We start from the raw sequence: 23,938 nt of genomic DNA on the forward strand, positions 1-23,938 counted from the left end.
ATGGTTTTGGAATCACCCAGGTCGCTTGTGGAAATCAGAAATTCCCAACACCCTGTCTGTGAGAGCCGGCTTGTTTGAGATCACTGCCTCTTCTATGTTAACGTCCTTTCCCATTTACGCTGCTTCCGTGCTCAGTGTTGGCTGGAGAGAACGACTCTGTGGCCTCCTCAGGATCCGAGGAGAACGCAATGCCATAACTTTCCCCGTTTCTGACATCTGCCACTTACCGTGTGTACTTCCAGCAGAGCAAGATATTATTAAGATAACTTTCTCACTGGGGCCTAAAATAGCTAACACGAAATAAGGCTGCAACCCAGCAGCCAGCTCTGCACCTCTCCTTGCCAAAACTGCTCATCTGACAACCCCTGGAAATTCTACTTCATTTGGCAAGTCCCCGGAGGCTTCTTTAGGGTCTTTAAAGGGGCTCGTTCATCTCTCTGCCTCCTGTCAGTGTGCTTCTCCTGCCTGCGTGCTTCTCTGGTCGGCTGTGCTTCTCCTGCGGGCGTGCTTCTCCTGTCGGCTGTGCTTCTCTTGCCGGTGTGCTTCTCCTGTCGGCTGTGCTTCTCATGTTGGCTGTGCTTCTCCCGGCGTGCTTCTCCTGCCGGCATGCTTCTCCTGTTCCTGTGCTGCTCCTGTTACGGTGCTTCTTTTCAATCCAGGTCATGAGCAAAGACTAATTTTTCCCAGTCTTTAGCAGTTCACAAAGAATATAGAGTTTGGGGCTTGTTTTATCTTTTAAAATTATGAAGATAAATAAGAACACGGCCCAGTACTGATGATGGCACAGGAGAACTCTGCAGACAGCCTCGTTGAACATGGCCGGATAACATTTCCTACGAAAGCACTGCCAGGCCGGATCGGATCGGGAGGGTGCAGGGAGGGAGCCAGTGCCAAGGTTTATTACACTCAGGCCCATGCCTGACTGGCCCATGGCAGACAGAGTCCTGTTGGTAAGTCATCCATGTACAATGCGGCCTTAGGCTTTTTATAGTGTTTACAATTCCCGACTACTGTTGTCTAGACTTGAAAGCTGTATATTGGAACACCACTGTTCAAATGTATAAAAACTAATATTTCTCTCTCTCTCTCTCTCTCTCTCTCTCTCTCTCTCTCTCTCTCTCTCTCTCTCTGTGTGTGTGTCTGTCTCTCTCTCTGTCTCTGTGTACGTATTTGCAAGAGACTGACTGTGTTTACCTAGCAGGTTATTTTATCCAAGTGTTATCAGCTATGTTTTAACTTCGTATCTTAGGTTGGCCTTGAACTCACAGCAATCTTCTTAAAGTTTTTCAGTTGCTTGTACTCCAGACTTGTGGTGCTAGGAATTAAACCCAGGGCTTCAGGAATAATAGGTAAACAAACCAAGCCACATCCTTAGCCCAAAGGGTATCTTTCCTAAACTCTCAGGAATAAACTATCTTCCATCCTCCAACTTTTTCTCCTTTTGTGGTGAAGATCCACTCTAGAGCTCCTTGAGCTGGGCAGGTGCTGTCACCCCGCTCTGCCTCCAGCACGCGCCATTTGCCACTCAGCCATCTTTACTGGGCTGCCAACACACCTGCTACCTCTGCACTTTCTGCCTTTCTCTAGATGACCATTTGCTATTTGGGATTAAGCTATAGTTACTGTGTTGAGCGCTGTAAATTCAAGGCCATGCTGAGCTACAGTATGAACCATGAACCAGTCTCATACTGCAAGTGCTAGAATACCATGTTGCCATCTCTTTTAAAACTTTTAATTTTTACTTATTTTCATGTATACATGTATGCTTGCATGTCTGTACGTACACTGGATCTGTGCAGTACCCATAGAGTCAGAAGGGGGTGTCAGAGTCTCCATAAACTGCAGTTACAGGCCACGGAGCTGCTGACTTAGGAGCTGCTGACTGACCTCACCTGTACAAAAGCGGAAGTACTTCCGATGCTGAGAATCTCTCCAGCCCCCACGTTCATTCTAGTAATTCAGCATTTTCCTCCTAAGAACACCGCATTCCTGTGTATAACCACAGACCCATCATCATATCCAACAAGCCTGCCATTCATTATAGATACATACACATGCTTATGCTATGCATATCATAGTTCATATATTTATAAACATATGTTAAAATTATAAAAATTGCTGGGCGTGGTGGCACACGCCTGTAATCCCAGCACTCGGGAGGCAGAGGCAGGAGGATCTCTGTGAGTTCGAGGTCAGCCTGGTCCATCAGTGAGTCCAGGACAGACAAGGCTACACAGAGAAACCCTGTCTTGAAAAACCAAACGAGAGCCAGGCGGTGGTGGCGCACGCCCTTAATTCCAGCACTTGGGAGGCAGAGGCAGGTGGATTGCTGTGAATTTGAGACCAGCCTGGTCTACAAAGCGAGTCCAGCACAGCCAAGGCTACACAGAGAAACCCTGTCTTGAAAAAAAAAATCACACACACACACCCATCTTACTTCTGTTGTATGCGTACGGGTGTTTTGCCTGGGTGTACAGTACCCATGGAGGCCCACGGAGGCCAGACAGGGTGGTGGGTCCCCTAGCTGACATTATGGATGGTTGTGAGCTGTCATGTGGGTGCTGGGAACTGCACCTGGGAGACTTCTATGTAAGAGCAGCAAGTGCTCTTAACTGCTGAGCCATCTCCCAAGCCCTCATATTATTACACCTTTAAGCCATGGTGGGATTACTTGAGGACTATTTTAACTCAGAAGATATCTAGACTTAGGTCATAGTCCATGGTCCCTCAAATAGTTCTCTCAAACGCTCACACCGTACACCTTATATGTAGAGAGTGGTGTTGACATGATTTCCTCAAGAATGCCTCAGGACAATGCAGGCATGATAGCACATGCCAGCACTTGGGAGATGGCGGCAAGGAAGATGGGGGATAAGGCAGCCTGGGATAGACACATCAGACCCTGTTGCAATCAATCACAGCCCCCAGCAAGACATGATTCCATCTTCTCACATGCAACCAATGAGAACTCCTAGGATGCATCTCTCTTATTAAGGAACTGCGTGCCCAGTGGATTTATCTAGCAGTGTCTGTTTTCCTTCTCGAATAAAAAGCAACAGCAGGATATACAGGGACAAGCGAGTTCCAGCCAGCATGTGTAATACACTTGAGGTATTTTATGGCTGGTTATGACAGTGTCAGAATGCTGCAAGTCTAAGTGACATTTCAGTACTTTCAGGAACAGCCAGGAATATAATCATAACTCTTATTTCTTCAGGTGACTTGTAATGGCAGCAGAAAACTAGCAGAATCATTAAAAATAAAGCTTGCTGACCTGCAGTAGCCCCTGGGTGCCCCGAGAGAGCCAGAGCTCTGCAGTTCTCTGAAGGATTCACTGTCTTTTATTAGAGTCAAAATGAAAACTGAGTAATGACTTCACCTCCCCAGGTAGATCACCCATCCACTAGCTGTACTTTTACCTGATCATTATTTTTCAGCAGCTACAAATTTAAATTTAAAATGAAAGTAGTGAGGGATCTGTTGAGTTTAGTATGGAGACAACACTCAATAAACACACAGCTGGCATAGGCCCAGTTCTCTGTCCCCCCCCCCCCCCGTCTCCTGAGAGAGGCTGTACATGCTCGCGGCTTAGGGACTGGGTGCAGTACTGTATCATTAAGATAGCTGAAGGAGGCTGTGGAGGAGGCAGAGGCTGATACAAAACTCCCAGGGTGTTCTTCCTTCTAGCTTCACAGTGCTGCTGAACTAAGAGAAAGCAAACGTCTTGCCTCCACGTGCAGTCAACAACCCTCGCTCTACGCAGAAAAAAATCAAAGCGTACATTCAACACAAGCCTGTTTGGGCAGAGCAGAAGACAACTTTACAAAACAGTCTCTTCTAGATCTTTGCATTGTGTGTGCATCCTGCTGTGACTAGTGCCTGCAGAGACCTGCAGGGGGCATCGGAGCCTCCTGGAACCAGAGTTAGAGACAGTGGAAATCACTGTGGAGGTGAGAGGACCAGCCCTGGGTCCTTGGCAAGAGCAGCAAGTGCTATTAACTGATCAGTCATCCTGCGGCCCCTTCTCTATTTCTTTCTCTTTTAAAAATTTTATTTATTTTTATTTTGTGCACATGAGTGCTTGCCAACATGTGTGTTGGTTCCCATGGAGGCCAGATCTCTTGGAACTAGAGTTACAGGTGCTAGTGAGTCACTATGTCGGGGCTGGGAATTGAACCCAAGTCCTGTGCAAGAGCAGCCACTGAGCTTAACTGCTGAGCCATCTCTCCAGTGCCCCCACCCTCACCCCCAGGTCTCACTCTGTAGCCCTGGTTGTCCTGGAACTAGCTATGTAGACCAGGCTGGCCTTGAGCTCAGAGACCCATTTACCTCTGCCTCCCCAGTGTTGGTATTAAAGCTATGTGTCACCACACCTGACATTTAAATGTATTATTTTAAATTATTTATTACATTTTGTGAATGTGGTGGCAAGAAGACAACATATATGAATGTCTTCTTTCATCCTGAGGTCTTGGGATTGCTCTTCGCATCGGGCCTGTCAGCGGGCATCTTTACTGCTGGTCATTGCTCAGTCCCTGTGTATGTTTTATTTTATTATTAATTAATTAATTTTCTTCCCTTCAAGGCAGGGCTTCTCTGTGTAGCCTCAGCTGTCCTGGACTTGCTTTGTAGACCAGGCTGGCCTCGAACTCACAGAGATCTGCCTGACTCTGCCTTGTTGAATGCTGGGATTAAAGGCGTGCATCGCCGTCTGTGCCCGGCCCCTGTGTATGTTTTAAATAGAGACGTATCTTTTTCTTGTATTGCAAGTCTTACTTAAGAAATCTACATTCCAGATTCATTTGAGAAACTAAAACACTTCAGAAACAGTCCAGTTCAATGCCATAAATTTATAGACAATAATAAAAAAGGATGTGAGAGAATATGATTATAGTCACACAGTGATGCAGAGGCCAAATCAGAACCAGATGTTCTAACTCACATCCTCCACAGGCACTTTGCTTATACCAATCTGATCCTATCTGACAAAACAGGACTGTCCCCAGCCATCCTCAGAGACAGTCAGAATGTAAACACATGCATGTGCACATGGACACATACTTTTGGACAAATGGGTGACAACTCCAAGTACCTGTGTCAGGATTAGTAATAATTAATAAATGAATTTGCTATTATTCTTTAGGACTCAAAACTGGAGGAAGATAGGTTCATAAAAACAAGAGAAGAGTAAATTACTTGAACAAACTGGACCAGTGTCCCTCTTGTGTTTTTAAAAGTATATTTGTTTATTATGTATATGACATCCTGCCTGCATGTGTGCCTGCCCACCATAAGAGAACACTAGATCTAATTGTAGATGGTCATGAGCCACCATGTGGTTGCTGGGAATTGAACTCAGGACCTCTGGAAGAGCAGCCAGTGCTCTTAAGCTCTGAGCCAGCTCTCCAGCCCGGGAATGTCCTTCCCTTTTGAGCTATACAAATTGTGTGTGTGCTGTCGTTGACTCTGAGACACTCATGGAACCAGATCATCATCTTTATGATGTTTATATCATCTATATGAGGTTTATATAAACATGTTATCATTGTCTGGACAACTAAGATAATTTAAGAGCTTTTAATCTGAAGAACGAGGTCCCCACATGGTCAGAAACCAATTTCTTTGACTGAATTTCTCCTCCTTTACCAGGGACCCCTTCTTCACAACCCTGACAGGAAAGCCAGCGGGATAGACAGCAAACACCAGTCTTTCCCAAGGCATGAGGACTTTGAAGTGTGCAGAGGGCACGTGGGGAGGAGGGTGGGTGGGGACTTCGCCACAGCACCGTCTCAGTCCGTCTCAGTGCTCCCTGGCCCCTGTGTGCCCATCTGATGTCACCTGATGCTCAGGAGACATGCTTTTTCAAATGGTTTCCCTTTGAGTCTAAAAATCCATCTGGGGATAATGACTTTGGTTTCAGGACATTTCACCAACTATTTAGGAAATCCTGGACCACTCTTGTGCAGATTTACCACTTTGTGTGTCTGCAAAGAAACCTGAGCAGTGGCACACCTTTTCCTAAACTGGTATCTACGTCATGCCTTCACAAACATCTGACTCCCAGGGAGAGCTGCGAGTGCTCACTTAACTCTGCATTACTGCGACCAAATGTAAATCTGCAATGCATTTCTAGTGCAACCCAATTAGAGTCAGCAGCACCATCTGTATATATGCACTCAGCTCAGTTGTCACACACCTCACACACGCACTCCAGTACCACAGTGTTCACTAGCTGGGCTGCACTTCACTGTCTCACCCTCCACTCACCCTTTCCCACACACTTGCTTGTTTTGAGACAGGGTCTCAGGAAGCTGGGGTGAGTGTGAACCCCTGGGCCTCCTGCCTCTACCCTGGGATTTCAGGCATAGGGTACCACATACAGCTCACAAGATTTTAGATGAGTCAATTTTAATTCTTTCTTCTACAGTTAAGATGTTAGTAGGTATTTTGGTATGTCTTGCCCACATCTTTAGCATAGTATTTAAAAGTTATGCAGTATCAAACTTCTTTAAAAGGGGGGGGGGGGCGGAGGGACTCACACCCTGTCATTCTCTTTAGTCTTTTCTTCTATTTTCAAATATTTATCTTTCCTGTTTTCAAATTTTTAGACATTATCCATTGATGCATGAAAGAAATAGTTAAATTTCTTACATCTTCAAACACTTCCTCCCTCCAATCAATCATACTTTTTTGGTTAGTCCATATTCTGATTGTGTCAGATGATGACAATAAAGTTCAATCCTTTTGTGATCTCAGACTGCAGCAAGCCCCTAGGACCCTCTCAAATGTGTAGGAAGGCTGAGCGTGTCTCCCCTGCTCCCCAGGGAACAGCTGCAGGGTCCCCACTCTCCCCAGCTACTGGTAAAGACCATGACATTGAGGTGGTTCAAGGCCACTGCAAGGCCAGGAAACGGCAAGGTAGTGTGGACACCGAGAAGGCAACACAGCATCAGTATCCAGTGTAGGGCGAGAAGGCAGCCACACGGCAGTCCTCCACATGGCAGTCCTCCACACAGGAGTCCTCCACACAGGAGTCCCCCACACGGCAGTCCTCCACACAGGAGTCCCCCACACGGCAATCCTCCACACAGGAGTCCTCCACACGGCACTGCTCCACACAGGAGTCCCCCACACGGCAGTCCTCCACACAGGAGTCCCCCACACGGCAGTCCTCCACACAGGAGTCCTCCACATGGCACTGCTCCACACAGGAGTCCTCCACACGGCAGTCCTCCACACAGGAGTCCTCCACACGGCAGTCCTCCACACAGGAGTCCCCCACACGGCAGTCCTCCACACAGGAGTCCCCCACATGGCAGTCCCCCACACAGGGGTCCTCCATACAAGCACTCACCAGAGCAAGGTGCTTATCACTAGGCTGACACTGGAAAGATGCTGGAGAGAGCTCCACAGTGCAAAGCCAAGTCTCACCAAGTTAGAAGAGAAAGTCAAGCCCCGGGTGTTATGGCCTACACCTACAAAGTGAGTCTAGGACAGCCAAGGCTACACAGAGAAACCCTCCTGTCTCAAAAAACTGAGGGGGGGGGAGGGGGGGGGGAGGAGGGGGAGGGGGGGGGGGGAGGGGGAGAGAAAAGTCAAATGGGACCAGAGTGCAGTGAGGGCTGACTGTAGACTTCCACCTCTGGCGCTCTCACGTGCTCTGTGGAGCTTTTCGTGATGTCTCTGGAATGCCTCTCCTTTTCTTCTCATTTTGGGTCAGTGAGTCTACGTTTACAATTTTACTTAATAATTTTTGAATAAAAATTGGAAATGTTTCCTAACTCTACATGGTATTTGCATCATTTCATAAACAAAATCCATTTCTTATAAAATATTCAGGACTTAGTTTTTATGCTATATAAATATTAGTTTCTAAGCCATATGGAATGCTGTGGTTACATTTTCTTTCTTAGGCATCTTTAATTTCCCTGTACAGCTAGGTCTAATTCTTTCGCTTTATTCCATGTATTCAAATAGCTGTTTTACTTATTATTTTTTGGTTCTGGGGTCTTGAACATGTAGACAACACTTTAAAACTGAACTCCCCCACCCCAACATTTTTTATCTCTACTTTTTATTTTGAGACAGGGCCTCACTACATTGTTCAGGTTGGCCTTGAATTCCTGCTGTAGCTCAGGCAGGCCTTCCTCAAACCTGGGATTCCAGGCCTGGCGGATGTTGCCCCTCCATTTCTTGGACACTCTTGTATAGAAAGATAAGGGAGCCTTTTGATGTCTTGGCTTGATTCTGTGTGGGCCTTTGGAGCTGGATGGTTATGAGCCCTGTTGTGGATGCTAGGAACGGAAGTGGGTCCTCCGCAACAGCAGTAAGTGCTCTTAAGCACAGGCGATTTTTCTAACCCTCAAATTTTATCTTTTAGATAGGGTCTCTTACAGCCTGGGCTGGCCTCAAATTGGATAATGTAGCTGGGAATGACCTTGAACTCCGAAAACTTCCTGTTCTCCCTGCAAGTACTGGGGCCACAGGTGTGCACCCCTGTGCCTGGCCATCTGGAGCTCTCATCGTGGACAGTGGATTAAGTACTTAGGCGGTCCAGTTTTTACCCTTCCGTCTACCCTGGGGCAGGGCAGATGGCTCAGTGAGTATGCGACTGCAGCTTGGCTCTCCAGAACCCACGCAGGAGCTGGAGGCAGGAATATGATCTGCCATCCCAGTGCTCCTACAGGGAGATGGGAGGCAGAGGCAGCAGGAGCCCTGAAAGCTCCTGTGTGAACAACAAAAGGCCTAGCTCAAACAAACCGGAAGTAAGGACTGACATCTGTGGTCGACCTCCACATGTGGGCTGCCCCACCTGTGCACTGCCACTGACATACACCAACACTCTCACAGATATGTATACACATCAGGTGTACATAACACACACACACACACACACACACACACACACACACACACACACACACTTTACAATAGGATTTCTCCTGGAACTTGTCTCAGTGTAGCCTGCATACACAGCCAGTGGGCCAGACTTGTCAGCAGGACACACAGGGGCGTTGGTAATTAGGGATTCCCACTGATGCTGTAGCCGACCTGCTTGGGCTTGGTTCTGCACATACTGTGTGACAGTTCGACAGTTACTTAATCTCTGTGTACCCTAGACTTCTAATTGGTATGTGCTACTACTGTCGGCCTAATTATTCATGGCTGTGTCTAGTCACCTACTTTCTAGAACTGTATTTTTTTAATTGATGCTGGAGCTGAACCCAGGGCTTTGACCATACCACTGAGCTACGTCCTCAGCCCTGTCTCCTTTCCTGGATGGAATATATCACGTACTCTCAGGAATGTTTCTGAGATTCTGCAGATCTTTAAGTTACAATGTTCCTTCCCAGTGTCATGAATACAGGGACAAAGGCATGATGTGTCCCCATGCCCAGCTTCTTTTTTTTTTTTTTCTTCCCTGAGACAGGGTTTCTCAGTGTAGCCTTGAGTGTCCTGGACTCACTTTGTAGGCCAGGCTGGCCTCGAACTCACAGAGACCCTCCTGCCTCTGCCTCCCAAGAGCTGGGTTTAAAGGCGTGCGCTATCACCTCCTGGCCTCATGCCCAGCTTCTTAATTGTGTATGCCAAGGTTCTGGTTTTGTTTTGTTCTATTTTTAATCCACTTTCATTTTATACCAGAACGCTTTGCTTGCATGTATGTCTGTGCACTACATGTGTGCCTGGTAACCCTAGAGGCCAGAAGAGGACATCAGATCCCCTGGAACTAGAGTTACAGAGGGTTTTAAGCCACTATGTGGGTGCTGGGAACTAAACATAGCAAGTGCTTTTAACCACTGAGCCACCTCTCTAGTCTTGCAAGAAGCTTCTTCTTCCTCTCTCTCTCTCTCTCTCTTTCTTTCTTCTTTTTCTTTTTGGTTTTTTCAAGACTGTCTGTTCTGGACTTGCATTGAAGACCAGGCTGGCTTCAAACTCACAGAAATTCTCCTGCCTCTGCCTCTTAAGAGCTGGGATTAAAGGCGAGTGCCACCATACCTGGCACGACAAGCTGCTTATTAAATAAGCCTTCAATAATTTCTTCTTTTTTTTTTCAGATTTATTTATTATTATGTATACAGTGCTCTGCCTGCATGTACACCGGCAGGCCAGAAGAGGGCATCAGATCACATTATAGATGGTTGTGAGTCACCATGTGGTTGCTGGGAATTGAACTCAGGACCTCTGGAAGAACAGTCAGTGCTCTTAACCTCTAAGCCATCTCTCCAGCTCCCTGCAATAATTTCTATGTTTTATAATCTGATTTCTTGTTCCGGGGTTGTCATTCCTTATATACTACTTTGCCCAGTTTCTTGGGTTTAATGCTGTACTAAGGGCCTATCATAGCATGTCGAAAAATGTCTGTTTTTCCTTGCATTGTCTGTCTCCTCTAAGCCCCCTTGTGTCAGTTTGGTTTAGACTCTCTCCTTCATGGTAGAGTATTGTCAGTGCCCTGTGGTCCTCTGTTCCATATTGTCCACGGTGAGACAACTAGAGAGCCCATCATGGGGCATGCTGGGACTAGCAACTATAGGTGACTGTTCACAGTGTGGAATGTGTACTGAGTGGTCCCCAAACTGTCACCTCTGCCAGTCTTTCCTTTGGGGTATGGCAGCTTTCTAAGAATAAACTCTTTCAGTTTTCTCCTTGGTGGATACGAGGGACTGTGAAGCTGGCTTTACAGACTTTGAGAGTCAGCACAGGAAGAGGAGGGTTAGAGATGGGAAATTTGATCCTTCAGAGTGCAGATGCTCACTTAGGCTGCGAGGCTGCTGTATCTATCATCCCACCGTGGGCTGTGCCTGGAAGCATCCCTACATCCTCAGACGCAGTAGAATCCCACCAATCACAACCATGAAGCTAATAAATGTCACAAGACTCTACATGAAAAGGCAGGAAGTCTTTGTGCCAGAGTGTGGGCACCAAGAGAAACCAAATAGTTCCCTATGATCTGGCCAGGCCCCCAAGGTAGGAAATGCATCCCATCCTTGCCCCTTTATTCTCCCCACCTCACCATGCTCCCCGACCCTTCTGGCTTTGATAATGTCTCAAAATGGGTGTTTAAGGTCCAAGCTGGTTTTGTAATGACCCAATGAACTGACAGACGGAGCTCATGCTGCTCTGCAGCTTGCATGGAGTTCACAGATGGGAAACTGCCATCAGGTAAAGGGCAGTACTGCTACCAAGTCCATTGAAAAAAAGCCCCAAAGTGAACCAGCATTCTCAACAGGCATCAGGAGTCTCGGACATGAGAGAACACAATGGTGTGGTCTCTAGCTTATAACTAATATTTTATCTCTTAGCATGCAGGTTAGAAAGAGTCTCACCTGTACAGGAAGCAGGCTTTCTTTAGGTCTGGCCTGTCTATATTCTTACACCATCATGAGGTAGGGATTGTGCCCTAGGATCAGTTATGATGGGACATAAAGCGGGAGTGACTTCAACTTACCTCTCCAATCTGCTTGATCCACAGGTCTCTTCCAAGAAGCTCCTGATGTAAGACCACAGGGGCGGAGTTTAGGCTAAAGGTCTTGGAGTCGCTGCTCTTGTCTTTAATAAAAGGCTGGAGGTCAGAATTGATCTAGAAGGAGCAGGTAGAGGAGCTGTGAGTGCAGTGTTTCACTCCCACAGGAGCCAGTTACACAGTGCCTCAGTGCGCTTCAGTGGGATTTGATAAGCCTGCATACTCGGGATGACTTAACGGCAGTGTTTAAAGCCCTTCAGCTTTCATTTTCCTGACATGCATGCCTCCGGTGATGACTCTAGGCCCCTGTGTGTGTAAGCAATCACTGCCTTCCAGCTACAACCTCAGCCTCTTCTCCTTGAAATTTAAGTTAAATATAGAGACTTAAATAAAGACATAATAAATAAATACAACTAATTTATAAAGAAACTCAAATTTTAATAAAATATAAAAAAACTCATATGGAAATCACACACATATACATACATAGACACAGACACACACATACACACACATATATAGACACAGACATAAACACACACACACACACACACACACACACACACCTATGAATTCCTGCCTTATATGAGTTATGTTACACCTGAAAGTATAAAACTGGAATTTCTGTGGGCAGTTTTGTTTTGATTTGTTGTGTTTGAGACAGCATCTTTTTATTATACAGCTCTGGGTGTCCTAGGTAACTGAAAATGTAAAGTCAGAGGGAGCCACAAAGCAGCTGGGTTGGTGATATTTTATATTTCCCATGTCATTGAAAAGAATTAGCTATTGAAGTATTTCTTCCTTCTAGCCTCCCCCACTCTTGGGAGTATTCTCACTTCTTCTTAATAAATCTATGCTCCAGCTTTGATTAAAAAAGGTAAATCACATATTGAAATTAAAGCTTTCAATTTTACACAGTATACTTTCAAACTTTATGAACTTTTTATAATTTGTTTAACAGAGGGATTTACAAGGGAACTGTAGCAAAAAATAAAAAATAGCCTACCAGTTGGCGACGGTGATATTACATGTTATTTAATAATTTGAAGGAGTTATTCCAAGATTCTTTCAGGTGGTAAGAAAACATAAATACCAAAATCACATAGTATTTGCCAATTATACTTATACGCCTACCACTGTCTCTGACTGACATATTACACAGTAAACATTTTCAAGATATAAAAGCAGCTTATTACGTGCTGGCAGCTCTCTGTGTACACGCATCGTATTTCCGAGTGCGGAGGACTGGTGTGCAGTACCTTGTGACTCATGGCCATGTGCTTCCCGTACTGAAAGGCCGTGTCCTGCAGCTCGGTGCCGTGCTTTGCTAACTCCAACGCAGCCTGGCAGCTCTTCGCTAGCAAGGCACAGTGGGACAGAAAAGTCTGCTCCTTCCAGGTCGACATTCCAATGTCATCTGTGATAGCATTTTCCTGAAAAATGCAAAAAGGCCAAGATGAAATGGCTTTAGGACTAATGTAAGTGTGCTTCTGAAGAATGAAGGCGTTAGCCACTGGCCAGGTCTGTGGTGCAGCTGCAACCCAGGGACTCAGAGTCTGAGCCTGGAGGGTGGTAAACTCCAGGCTAACTTAAAAAGAAAGAAAGAAAGAAAAAAGAAAGAAAGCAAGGAACAATTCAAAACTCTCCTACTTCTGTAACTTCCTAACGAAGCTGAGCCAGGGCTCCAGGCTCCAGGCTCCAGGGCTCCAATGACAAAGAGCAGCGAGCAGAGTAACTGCTTCACAGGGATGATGAAAGCACTTCTTAATTTTAAGCTCGAGAATTTCTATAAAATATACTCTACCAGGTAAGCCAGAGATGCAGAAACAGACCCCTGAAGTGACTCCTGCTCACACGCACCATCAGTTCTTGAATGTTACCGAGCGTTCTGGAGCATGACAGTCCTAGCGCATTTAACTTGTGTGAAAACAGTAAGGGCATAATGAAGACTGTGTGCATTGAGGAAACTAAAATTCCTACAAACGGGAAGATACCTGAACATAGTAGCAGGGGGAAGAATTAATAATTCATATAACAAATATAACTAAAACTTATCAGAAAGGAAACAGACAAAGTCTTTTATTCTACTGTATACACAAACATATTTAAAAAAAAAAATCAAGCTGGGCCTGGTGTCACACAGCTGTGGAGGCAGAAGGATCAAGAGTTCAAGGCCAGCCTGGACCACATGACACTATTTAAGAAACCAAACCCAAACAATACAGCTAATTAAAAGCTATGAATATATTTGAGAAATGCAAAATTAAAGTGCTCTTGAAGGGATGAGGGGAGTGAGCGAACATGAAGACGCAGCATGCTCAGCGTGTGGGCCCCAGGAGGCTGGGGAAGTGAATAGCACCATCCCATCTCCAAACAGGCTAGGGGATTCTAAATGTCACCTAGGAGACACGTGCATGCTCTCTTCCCTGGCCAGTGCCAGTAACTAGCAGCTGACCCTCACACTGGGAACCAAACAAACCTCTCCTCTCAAAAGGAAGGAAGAACAGACCGGAGGAAGGACAGGTGTCACAGTTACTGTTCTACTGCTGTGAGGAGACGCCATGACCATATCAACTCTTTTTTTTTTTTTTTTTTAAGATTTATTTATTATTATGTATACAGTGCTCGGCCTGTGTGTACATCCGAGGGCACCAGATCTCATTATAGATGGTTGTGAGCCACCATGTGGTTGCTGGGAATTGAACTCAGGACCTCTGGAAGAGCAGTCAGTGCTTCCAACCCCTGAGCCATCTCTCCAGCCCTGACCATGTTAACTCTTACTGGGAGCTTGCTAACAGTTTTAGAGTGTTAGTCTATGACCATCATGACAGGATGCAGGCAGACAGACATGGTGCTGGAGCAGTTGAGAGCTTTAACATCCTGATCCATAGGCAGCAGGGGAGGAGAGAGGGAGGGGGAGGGAGAGAAGTAGAGAAGGTGCCATGGAGGAAGGGAAGGAGGGACAGAGACAGACAGACATTGGGTCTGGCATGGGCCTTTGCAACCTCAAAGCCCACCCCCAGCAACACACACCTCCTATGGTGCTTCGAACAGTAATGGCCCCCACAGGCTTGGCCCACAGGGGGTGGCACTATTAACAGGTGTGGCTTTGTTGGAGTGGGTGTGGCCTTGTTGGAGGAAGTGCGTCACTGTGTGGGGTAGGCTTTGAGTTCTCTTATGCTCAAGCTCTGCCTAGTGTGGCACAGTCTCTTCTGCTGCCTGCTGATCAAGATGCAGAGCCCTCAGCTCCTTCTCCAGCACCATGTCTGCCTGCAGGCCGCCATGCTTCCCGCAATGATGATAATGGACTAAACCTCTGAACTGTAAGCCAGCCCCAGTGAAATGCTTTCCTTTGTAAGAGTTGCCTTATGGTGTCTCTTCATAACAACAAAGACTCTAAGATGCTTCCTAATCCTTCTCAAACAGTTCCATTCCCTGGTGACTAAGCATTCAAACGTGTGAGCTACTGGGGGCCGGTCTTATTCAAACCACCGCAGGCAGGAATAAAGGAAGAAGGGGGGGGGGGCAGCAAGGGCAGCCTTGAAAAAAAGAAGACCACGCACTGTCTTGCACTGAATTTCACCTGGCCCCACCTGATAATATGAGGAGGAGCTACCAGACTCAGTGGGGGGGGGGGGGGGGGGGGGGGGGAGAAAGACACACCTTTAATTCCAGCATTTGGGAAGTAGAGGCAGGTTTATCTCTGTGAGTTCAAGGCCAGCCTGGTCTACAAATCAAGTTTCAGGATAGCCAGGACTACACAGAGAAATCCTGTCTTGAAACAAAAATGAAGAAAGAAAGAAAGAAAGAAAGAAAGAAAGAAAGAAAGAAAGAAAGACAGAAAGAAAGAAAGACAGAAAGAAAGTAAGCAAGTGGAGCTGACAAGCTGATCCAGGGGTTAAGGCTACTTACTGCTCTTGCAAAAGAGCAAAGTTCAGTCTCCAGCACCCACACTGGGAGGCTCACAACCACCTGCAACTCCAGTCTCTTTGTACTCACATGCCTGTATCTACACACACACACACACACACACACACACATGCATACACACACATGCACACACACACACACACACACACACACACACACACACACACACACACACACACACACACACACACACACAGAGAAATAAAACAAAAATATGTGTTTTGGACAGACAGAAAATGGAACAAAACAGTCCAGAAAATAACCAAAGTATATGCAGAAATTTACTATATTTTGTGGAAATATAGTTACTTTTCAGTGAATGTACTGCTTACTAGAACTATTTGGAAAAAGTAGAATCTGATCTGTATTTCATTCTATGATAAACTCCAAGTGCAACACTAAAACCAAAGCAAAGAAAGCACTGCACAATCCTAAGCAAAATGAAGACCACCATGGGCAGGAGAGGAGGAGGCAGGGTCTATTGTAGCTTAGGTAGACCTAGGACTCCTATGTAATGGAGAGCTGCCTGCCTTCACCTCCCCAGTGCTGGGATTACAGCTATGCACAACCAGGCTCTATTTACACATCATGGTAGCAAAGGCACCGGAATCAGGTTGTAAAAAGATGACACAATAACAAGATAGATGTTGGTTCATAAGATCCCTGTATAAACCACACAATGAAGTTTAGAGACGAGCAAGCATGCAGATTATCCCAGAGAGGTCTCCAGAAGAAATGCATCTGTCACTTTCTTGATTTTGTGGCCTCTCACACTTGGCTGGGAGAGGTAGAAACTAAATGGAAAATTTTGTGTATCTATTGAAATTACTAACGTATTTGCTCCATGAACAGGCATTACATAGCTGCCACAGTGATGCTTTTTAGGAGAATCTACAACCACAATGGCCTGTAGGATGTCTGCATGGCGGTTTTCTCATTGCTTAACACTGACCTCCCTTTAACAATCAATCCACACACAAAACAAAACAAAAACCAAAAACCCAAAACAAAACCCCAAACCAATCAACCCACTTCCCTTCCCTTCATTTCCTGTCTCGTTCCTCTGCTTTAAACAGTGTTTCTTGGATGCTCTTGGTGTCCTCAAGTGACCACGGGCATGTGTCTGGACAGACATACAAGCACCTAACGGCATGTGAGGCGTGGATCATGTATCTATCAAAGCTTTTCTCCGCCTTTTGGTATTTCTCTCCTCCTTTCTATTTTCCTCTGTCCTTCCTAACTTGGTTGAAATAAACAATCAAAATAATTGTCCTTTAATGCTCCTCCTTTGCTCATACAGTCTATAAACTCTAAAACACAACAGTCAACCTTCCCGTCTATGGAAAAAGCAATGCCTTTTGGCCCAATTCTTACCCAAACTATCCCCTATGAGACCTGCCTTTCAGTTACATGGCCATTTAGATATTTCTTGAATTAAATACTACTTTTACATTTTTTGGAATTTTAAAATATTATTCTCTTCAAAGGCATTACTTCCTTGCATTCTCTGTCCACTGAGTAGTTCCAGTAATAAGTATGCCTGAATACTATTCCCAAGAATTCCCACAAATATTTTCTTCTTTTGAAAACCATTACCTAGTTTCAGTTTTATACAGTGCTTAATTCTCTCTGGACTGCCTGAGTGACTATTTACGTCTTAATCATTTAGGCACCCTTCCATTTCAAACAGCCTTTGGTTAAGGGACTATAGCTCTGTTTATCAGCTCAGTTCACCATGTCGCTGTGTGCTCATCTGAACTGTAAACGCTAACGGGTGCTATACAACTGACTAGGGACTACTGGTCCGTGGTGTGCCAGGGACGAGACTCAGAGCAGGGTGCTAGCCACAGGGAAATGAGGCTGGAGCAGCTAAGAGCACTTGTTGCTCTTTGTTCAGCACTCAAATGGCAGCTCACAATTGTCTGTAACTCTAAAAATTGAAAACGTAACTAAAAAAAAAAAATGTATGGCTCTTGATTAACTTTTGGTTGTTTGTGTTAACACACTCATCTATGCATCATGGGCCAGACCTCTGCCAAGTAATTTAGATGTAAAGATTGATAAAAGGTTTGTTCATAAGACGCTCATGGTCCAGGGATAGAAAAAAAAAAATCAGAAACATATGCACACAGATAGACAGAGCCTTCATCATACATGAGATGTGGCTATCATACCAATTTCCATAGCATTTTAAGTTATACATTAATTTTAAATGTATATTATTATATAAGTGTGTATGTAACTGTATAACTGTGTCTATGTAAAAGGCTAACTGCAGGACCTGAAACCACCCAAGGGCTAGTTCTATTCACGATGTCTTTCTTACTGAGACTTAGGACCTTTATTATTCATTACTTTTATATTGTTAAATTATTCAGAGAACATACAATCTCTGAAAAAGATTCAGATAACCAGAAACAATTAATTTATGGTCCCCTGAAAACTACTGCCATCACTTAATTGGACCATAAGTTAATAACTCTGCACCTAAGTTAATCAGAAATGTTATTCCCCAAGCATCAAGTTATTACCTATTATGAAGCTGGTTATTAATGAAACAAAATCCTTTTATTCATTTCTTGCTGCAGGATATTTGACCCCATTGTGAACCCTGAGACTGTGAATTGTAAGAACTTGTTTCTGGTTTGGTGTGGTTCAGCCCTAGCACACACCTTTAACCCAAGAACTTGGTTTATTGTAAACAGGTGATTATGGTGTGGCTCAGCCCTAACATACATCTTTAACCCAAGAGCTTTCTGTACACAGGATTTAATAAAATTAACCCTAGGTCAAGAGGCAGAACAAGAAACCAGCTGACAGGAATTAAATAGAAAGGAGGGCTTTGAGTTGAGGGGCATTTAAGACAGTATGGTGAAGAAGATATTTTTAGCTTTTAGCTTTTTCCTCCTGGGACGTCTGCTGAGTAGGAAGGTCAGCTGGGTGCTTTCTCTTTCTCTCTGAACTAGTAGGTTTTTACCCCAATATCTGGTTTTATTGGTAAAATTGAACACTTGGGATTTTGTGTTTTAAAACAATAATTTATAGCAGATTGTCACGTATATACTAGGAAAACTGGTCTGATAGTGACAGACATCTAAACCAGTTTCTTTAAATATAAGATACAGAAAATGGGTGTGAAGTGGCAGTCAGAATAGACTTAGATATATTTACAGCACCACAGTGTGTGCAGGGCTAAAAACCATGTAAAATGTATTCTTTGAGAATTTCTCACATGCAACTTCATCCATCCATCCATCTATCTATCTATCTATCTATCTATCTATCTATCTATCTATCTATCTATCTATCCATCCATCCATCTACTTTATTTTGAGGCAGGGTTTCGTGTAGGCTAGATTGTCCCTCAACTTTTATGTTCAAGGATGAGCTTAAACTCTTGATATTCTCAGACCTCCCCCAAGTGTTGGGAGATGGACATTTGCCACCATACCCAGCTACAGAAAGTTTTCCTCTTCTCTTTGTTGTACTGGGGACTCCAGCATGCCATGCAAATGCACTGTTAGTGTGTGTGTGTGTGTGTGTGTGTGTGTGTATGCACGCGCACACGCTGAGGCAATGCCTCACTACATAGTCTAGGGTGGCCTTGTAATTATTTTTCTCTTTTTTTTATCATCCCAAGAGCTGGTATTATAGGCATGTGTCACAATGCCTAGCTTTACATGAAGTTTGTATATTCGTGTATTCATTTGTTTGTCTGAGACAGAGTCCCTCTATACAGCTGTGGCCAGCACAGAACTCATAGAGGACTGTTGGTCTCTGCTTCCCAAATGCTGGGATTAAAGGAGTGTACCACCATGTCTGACTCTACATGAAGCTTTCCCCCCCCAAAGGTTTCTTATATAAAAAAGACGATACTCTCTGAGTGTGGTGCTGTACATCTGTAATCCCAGCACTCTGAGAGGCAGGGGCAGGCGGATCTCTGTTAGTTTGAGGCCAGCCTGGTTTAGAAAGCAAGTCCAGGACAGGCAGGGCTACACAGACAAACTGTCTCAAAAAAGCAAAAAGATGATACTCAGTGGATATTTACTTTTGACGGAACTTCTTTATTTTAGGAAGGAGTATTATGTCATTATGCATACTGAATAACTGTCAAACAGAGGTATCTTAATTTAGATTACTGTCACCTTGCTCTCTAGCTCATGATTTATTTTGCTTGGGTAAAGCTGCTTGAAATAATAGCAGGCAGGCTGGTAGTGCCTGAGATAGCGGCACTGGTGGTCTATTCACATGAGACTGGACCCCCAGGTTGGCATGGTTGTGGGCACTGATGCGTTAGTAAGCACCTGCTTCTTTGTCACTTTTCATCTGTGAGATGCACACTCTGAGGTGCTTTGCTCATGGGGTGAAACATTTATTTTTATTCACAGGAAGACCAAAGTGCATTTGTTACTGTGGCTATGAGGGCTTCAAGGTTAGGTTCATGGTGACTGAACAAATGCAAACTAATTGGGCCAAGGAGTTGCTGGGATCTGTTGGGCCAAACGATTTCTTTTCACATGATCAGAAGAGTTTTGGATACTCAGAAGTTGACCATTTTGGAGTTGAAAGAATGTTTTAAAAGTATAAAACGGCTAGCAATGTGCTCAGCTTGGAGCATGTGCCAGAACTGAGTACGGGGCTCTCCAACTATACCTCTCTCATGCCCCCTGCTGCCCCCCTTACACAGATCACAGAAGCTTGAGCTTTGGGCCACTTAGATCCATATTCTGGGTCATTTTTTTTTTTTTTAAATGAGAACTAAATATGGGTTGGATAAGTGACTAGATTCCCTCAACACATACTGTAATGCTTAAATTATTTCCCTTGATTTTTTTTTTTTTTTAAAGACAGAGTCTTATACAATTCACTACAAAGCAGAGGCTGGCCCTAAGCCTCCGAGTGCTGGGGTTACAGGTGTGGCTGTGAGGCCTAGCTCTTCATAACTACTTTCTGAAGCTGAGTAAGAGCTACACTTTAAAATGAGAGTAAGGGACTTGGGAGGATGGCTCAGCCATGAAAAGCACACACTGCTGGTGCAAGGACCTCAGCATCCAGGTCAGGCATCTACAACTGCTTGCCACTCCAGCTCCAGGGATCTGGTGCCTTCTGGAATCTGTGGTCACTGTACTCATGTGCATGGTCACATATAAATAATAAAAAATAAAAATAAAATCTTAAAGATGAAAGTGAGACAAATACAGGGAAACTTCATAGGCCAGCAGTTCAGGACTAGGAGGATAAAGAAGATGAACGGAGCCTGACTCATGCTGCTGCCTAATGGCACGGTGACAGTCACACTGCTGCATTACTTAACATGCCACTCCACACCCCAAGCTTTAAGCATCATAATTTTTACTTAGCAGATAAGGAAGTTTCAAGAACATATTGTGAGCAAGACCAGGCACAAGTAAATGGTAGAGACTATCCTCAGATATACAGCAATTGGATTTTGCTTAACATATAACAGAAACATATACAATGCTTCATATAAGTTTAATTTGAAAATATTTATGTATATGAATGCTTTGTTTGCATGCTTGTCTGTGTAACACACACGTGCCGAGTGCCTAGTGAGGCTATAAGAAGGGATCAAATCGCCTGGAACTGGAGTTACAGACAGTTCTGAGCCACTGTGTGGGTGCTGGGAATTGAACCAGGGTCTTTGGAAGGCTATCAAGTGCTCTTACTCACTGAGCCATCTCTCCAGCTCCCTTATTATCATCTAGGGTAAAAAGTAGGCTGTGTGTCGATGCACGCCATCAATATGTATAATAAAAAAGGCATTTAATCCTGTATGTTAAGCTTAGTAGTAACACCCTTTGAAGCAATGCATCAAAGAGATCTCACAACGAGTGTGTCTTCAGGAATCCTGAGGCAATGCGAGGAGAAAAAAGGATGGTGTGTTAACAGTCTCATCTCATAGGACAAGATAATCTGTTTTGATTTATATCCCAGTTACACAGGAGCTAGTAAAGTAGGCATTTGGAAGTGTTTGTCTGTTATTTTTTTTAACATATAAATTTATTTTCTTACACATGAATAAAACAAACTACATACAGCAGGGAGAACCATGAGACAATCATAAGTTACATAAATGTTACATTTATAGGGATTTAGGTCTTTGCATTTGTCATACTTGAAGTAAACATCTTTCCTGTCTTGTTGGGTCTAAATTTCTGAATGAAATTCAGTATCTAGCATTTGGAAGTTTTGAATCCATATAAATTACAACAAAACAAAACAAAACACAGCTGGAAAGATATGAAAACGATTATTATTAAAGCTTTTCAAAAATGTTTCTAGAGGCTGGGGAGGTGGCCCAGGCAGTAAGGCGCTTGCTGTGCAAGCTTGATGGCCTGCTTTTGGGCCCCAGGCATCCTGTGAAAGCCAGTGTGCACCTGTAGCTCCAGCTCCAGGGTAGGAAAGAAGGGCAGGGACAGTGGGAGACCCTGCCTCAAAAAGAGCAACCCTTCCCTCCTGACGTGCTCAGGAGTGACCACAGCGCGGAAGGCCATCATATGCTCTCGAGCCCACTCCGGGGATTCCTGGCAGTGTGGCCAAGTTTCTTGCCACATGGGCCACTTTGCGGAGCTACTCGTATGATATGCAACTGATTTCCCAAAGAGAGTGAGAGACTCACGAGTAAATGCAAGGCCAAAGAGAGCTTCGTATGCCTTTATATCCTAGCCTTGGAAGTCTAGCATAGGGACTACTAGGGGGTGGGGCTCACTGATGACCCTGGAGGCTGCCTACAACAGATGGAGTCTGCCATTAGATTTATCCCATCAACAGTCTGAACATTTCAGTCTCTTAAAACGTTCTGCCAAACTGCTCTCCAGAAAGAAGCTCCTGAGCCATTTACTGACCGGCCAAGCTTGAGACTGTCTTGCTACTGACCAAAATTATTACCTTAGTTGTTAACAAGTAGAAAGTGACACATCACTGCAACCCGGGAAGGCATTTCACTGATTGACCAACTGGGTTTCTTCCTACTGCACCCTGACCCATATACAAGGTTCAGCTCAAGCCAGGACGGGCAGGCAGGGAGAAGGCCAAGTGCAGTCTATGAGCCACTGATGATGGAGGAGTGAGTAAGATGCTCTTCTTGACCACTGCTACAGATAGATGTCTGCATCCTCTCACATGGAAACACTGGAGCCATAACCCCGAGCCCGGGTATCTCAGCAGCAAGAAAGTAATTAAGGTGACATGAGGCCATAAGCAGGTGGCCCCAACTAACATGGTTAGTGCCCTCAACTGTTATCAGATACCAAAGAACTCTCTACTACTGTCTGTCTTTGCTATGTCTGGATACCGCTAGACAGGGGATGTCTGCAGGCAAGGACCAAAGCCCTCACTAGAGATGAAATGCCCGGAACTTTAGATGTACGGCCTCCAGACTGTGACAAAATCAATTGTCTTCTATGTATGGCATCCCAGCTGATTTACACAACTTCCTTCTCGCTACAGTTTAGGATTTAAGCCAGAAATCTTCACTGTGTTTGTTTTATGTCTTTTTAAAAAAAATGTTTGTCTTTTTTTTTTCCCCTCAGTTTTTGAGATAAGGTACTGCTATGTAGGTTGGCCTGAAACCTGCAGCGATCTTCCTGTCTTTGCGGTAAAGCTGGCTGGCTGTGGATGGACTGTCCATGGGTCAGGGTTTTTCCTGGACTGAATGAAAAAAGCAGAAGCCAGATGAGCAGTGTCCATTCCTCTTTGCTCGGGGAACGTGATGCACTGTGAACAGCTGTGTCACATTCCTGCCCCATGCCTTCCCTGCTGCAACAGAATGCAAGCCACAGCAAGCCCTTCTTTCCTCGTGTTGCTGTCGGGTACGTTGTGATCAGTGACTGACTAATAAACAAATTTATACAGGTCTTCCCATATCTTTCAACACGGTCTTAAAAACCAGAATGTTGCCGGGCGTGGCGGCACCTGCCTTTAATCCCAGCACTCGGGAGGCAGAGGCAGGCGGATCGCTGTGAGTTCGAGGCCAGCCTGGTCTACAAAGTGAGTCCAGGATGGTACGGCTACACAGAGAAACCCTGTCTCAAAAAACAAAAACCAAACCTAAACTCCAAAATCAAAACCACAAACAGAGTGTCACCATGTTACCTTAAACTTTTTTGAACACATCTACATTCTGGTTACCTGTTTCATTCTACCTCAAACTCAGTGGCACCACTGTTATTCCCACATATTTTCATGTGTCAGGACTTTAAATGATGGATCGGTCAGAAGGCTGTTTGTTGTTGTGAGAAAATACCCAACAGGATGCCACTTAAGGGAAGAAGAGTTTATTTGGGCTTACAGTTCAAGGAGACACAGCTGGGAGTAAGGCACAGTGGATGGAGCAGGAGGCCAGCTGGTCACAGTGCATTCAAAGTCAGGAAATAGTGAACAGAGAGTGCAGCTTGGTTATAAAAGCTCAAGGTTTCTCCCCAGGATCCCACTTCATCGAGCAAGGATCAAAAGCCTAAAGGTGCCACAGTCTTCACAACAGCACACCAACTGGAGGCCAAGCCATCAAACGTATGGGCCACCAGG

At 44.8% G+C, this 23,938-nt stretch overlaps 1 protein-coding gene across 1 annotated transcript in view; it reads right to left on the reverse strand.

Annotated features, from left to right (window-relative positions):
• Nucleotides 1–23,938, reverse strand: part of Pdss2 (decaprenyl diphosphate synthase subunit 2) — a 242,005-nt gene that overhangs the window by 38,029 nt on the left and 180,038 nt on the right. Inside the window, exons 5-6 of the mRNA XM_051164164.1 lie at nucleotides 12,721–12,894; nucleotides 11,447–11,578 (exon numbers count right to left, since the gene is read on the reverse strand). Of these exons, the coding sequence (XP_051020121.1) occupies nucleotides 11,447–11,578; nucleotides 12,721–12,894 (306 nt within the window). The remainder of the gene's footprint in view (nucleotides 1–11,446; nucleotides 11,579–12,720; nucleotides 12,895–23,938) is intronic.

This window comes from Acomys russatus, chromosome 21, assembly GCF_903995435.1.
Source record: "Acomys russatus chromosome 21, mAcoRus1.1, whole genome shotgun sequence".
NCBI classification, from domain to species: Eukaryota; Metazoa; Chordata; class Mammalia; order Rodentia; family Muridae; genus Acomys; species Acomys russatus.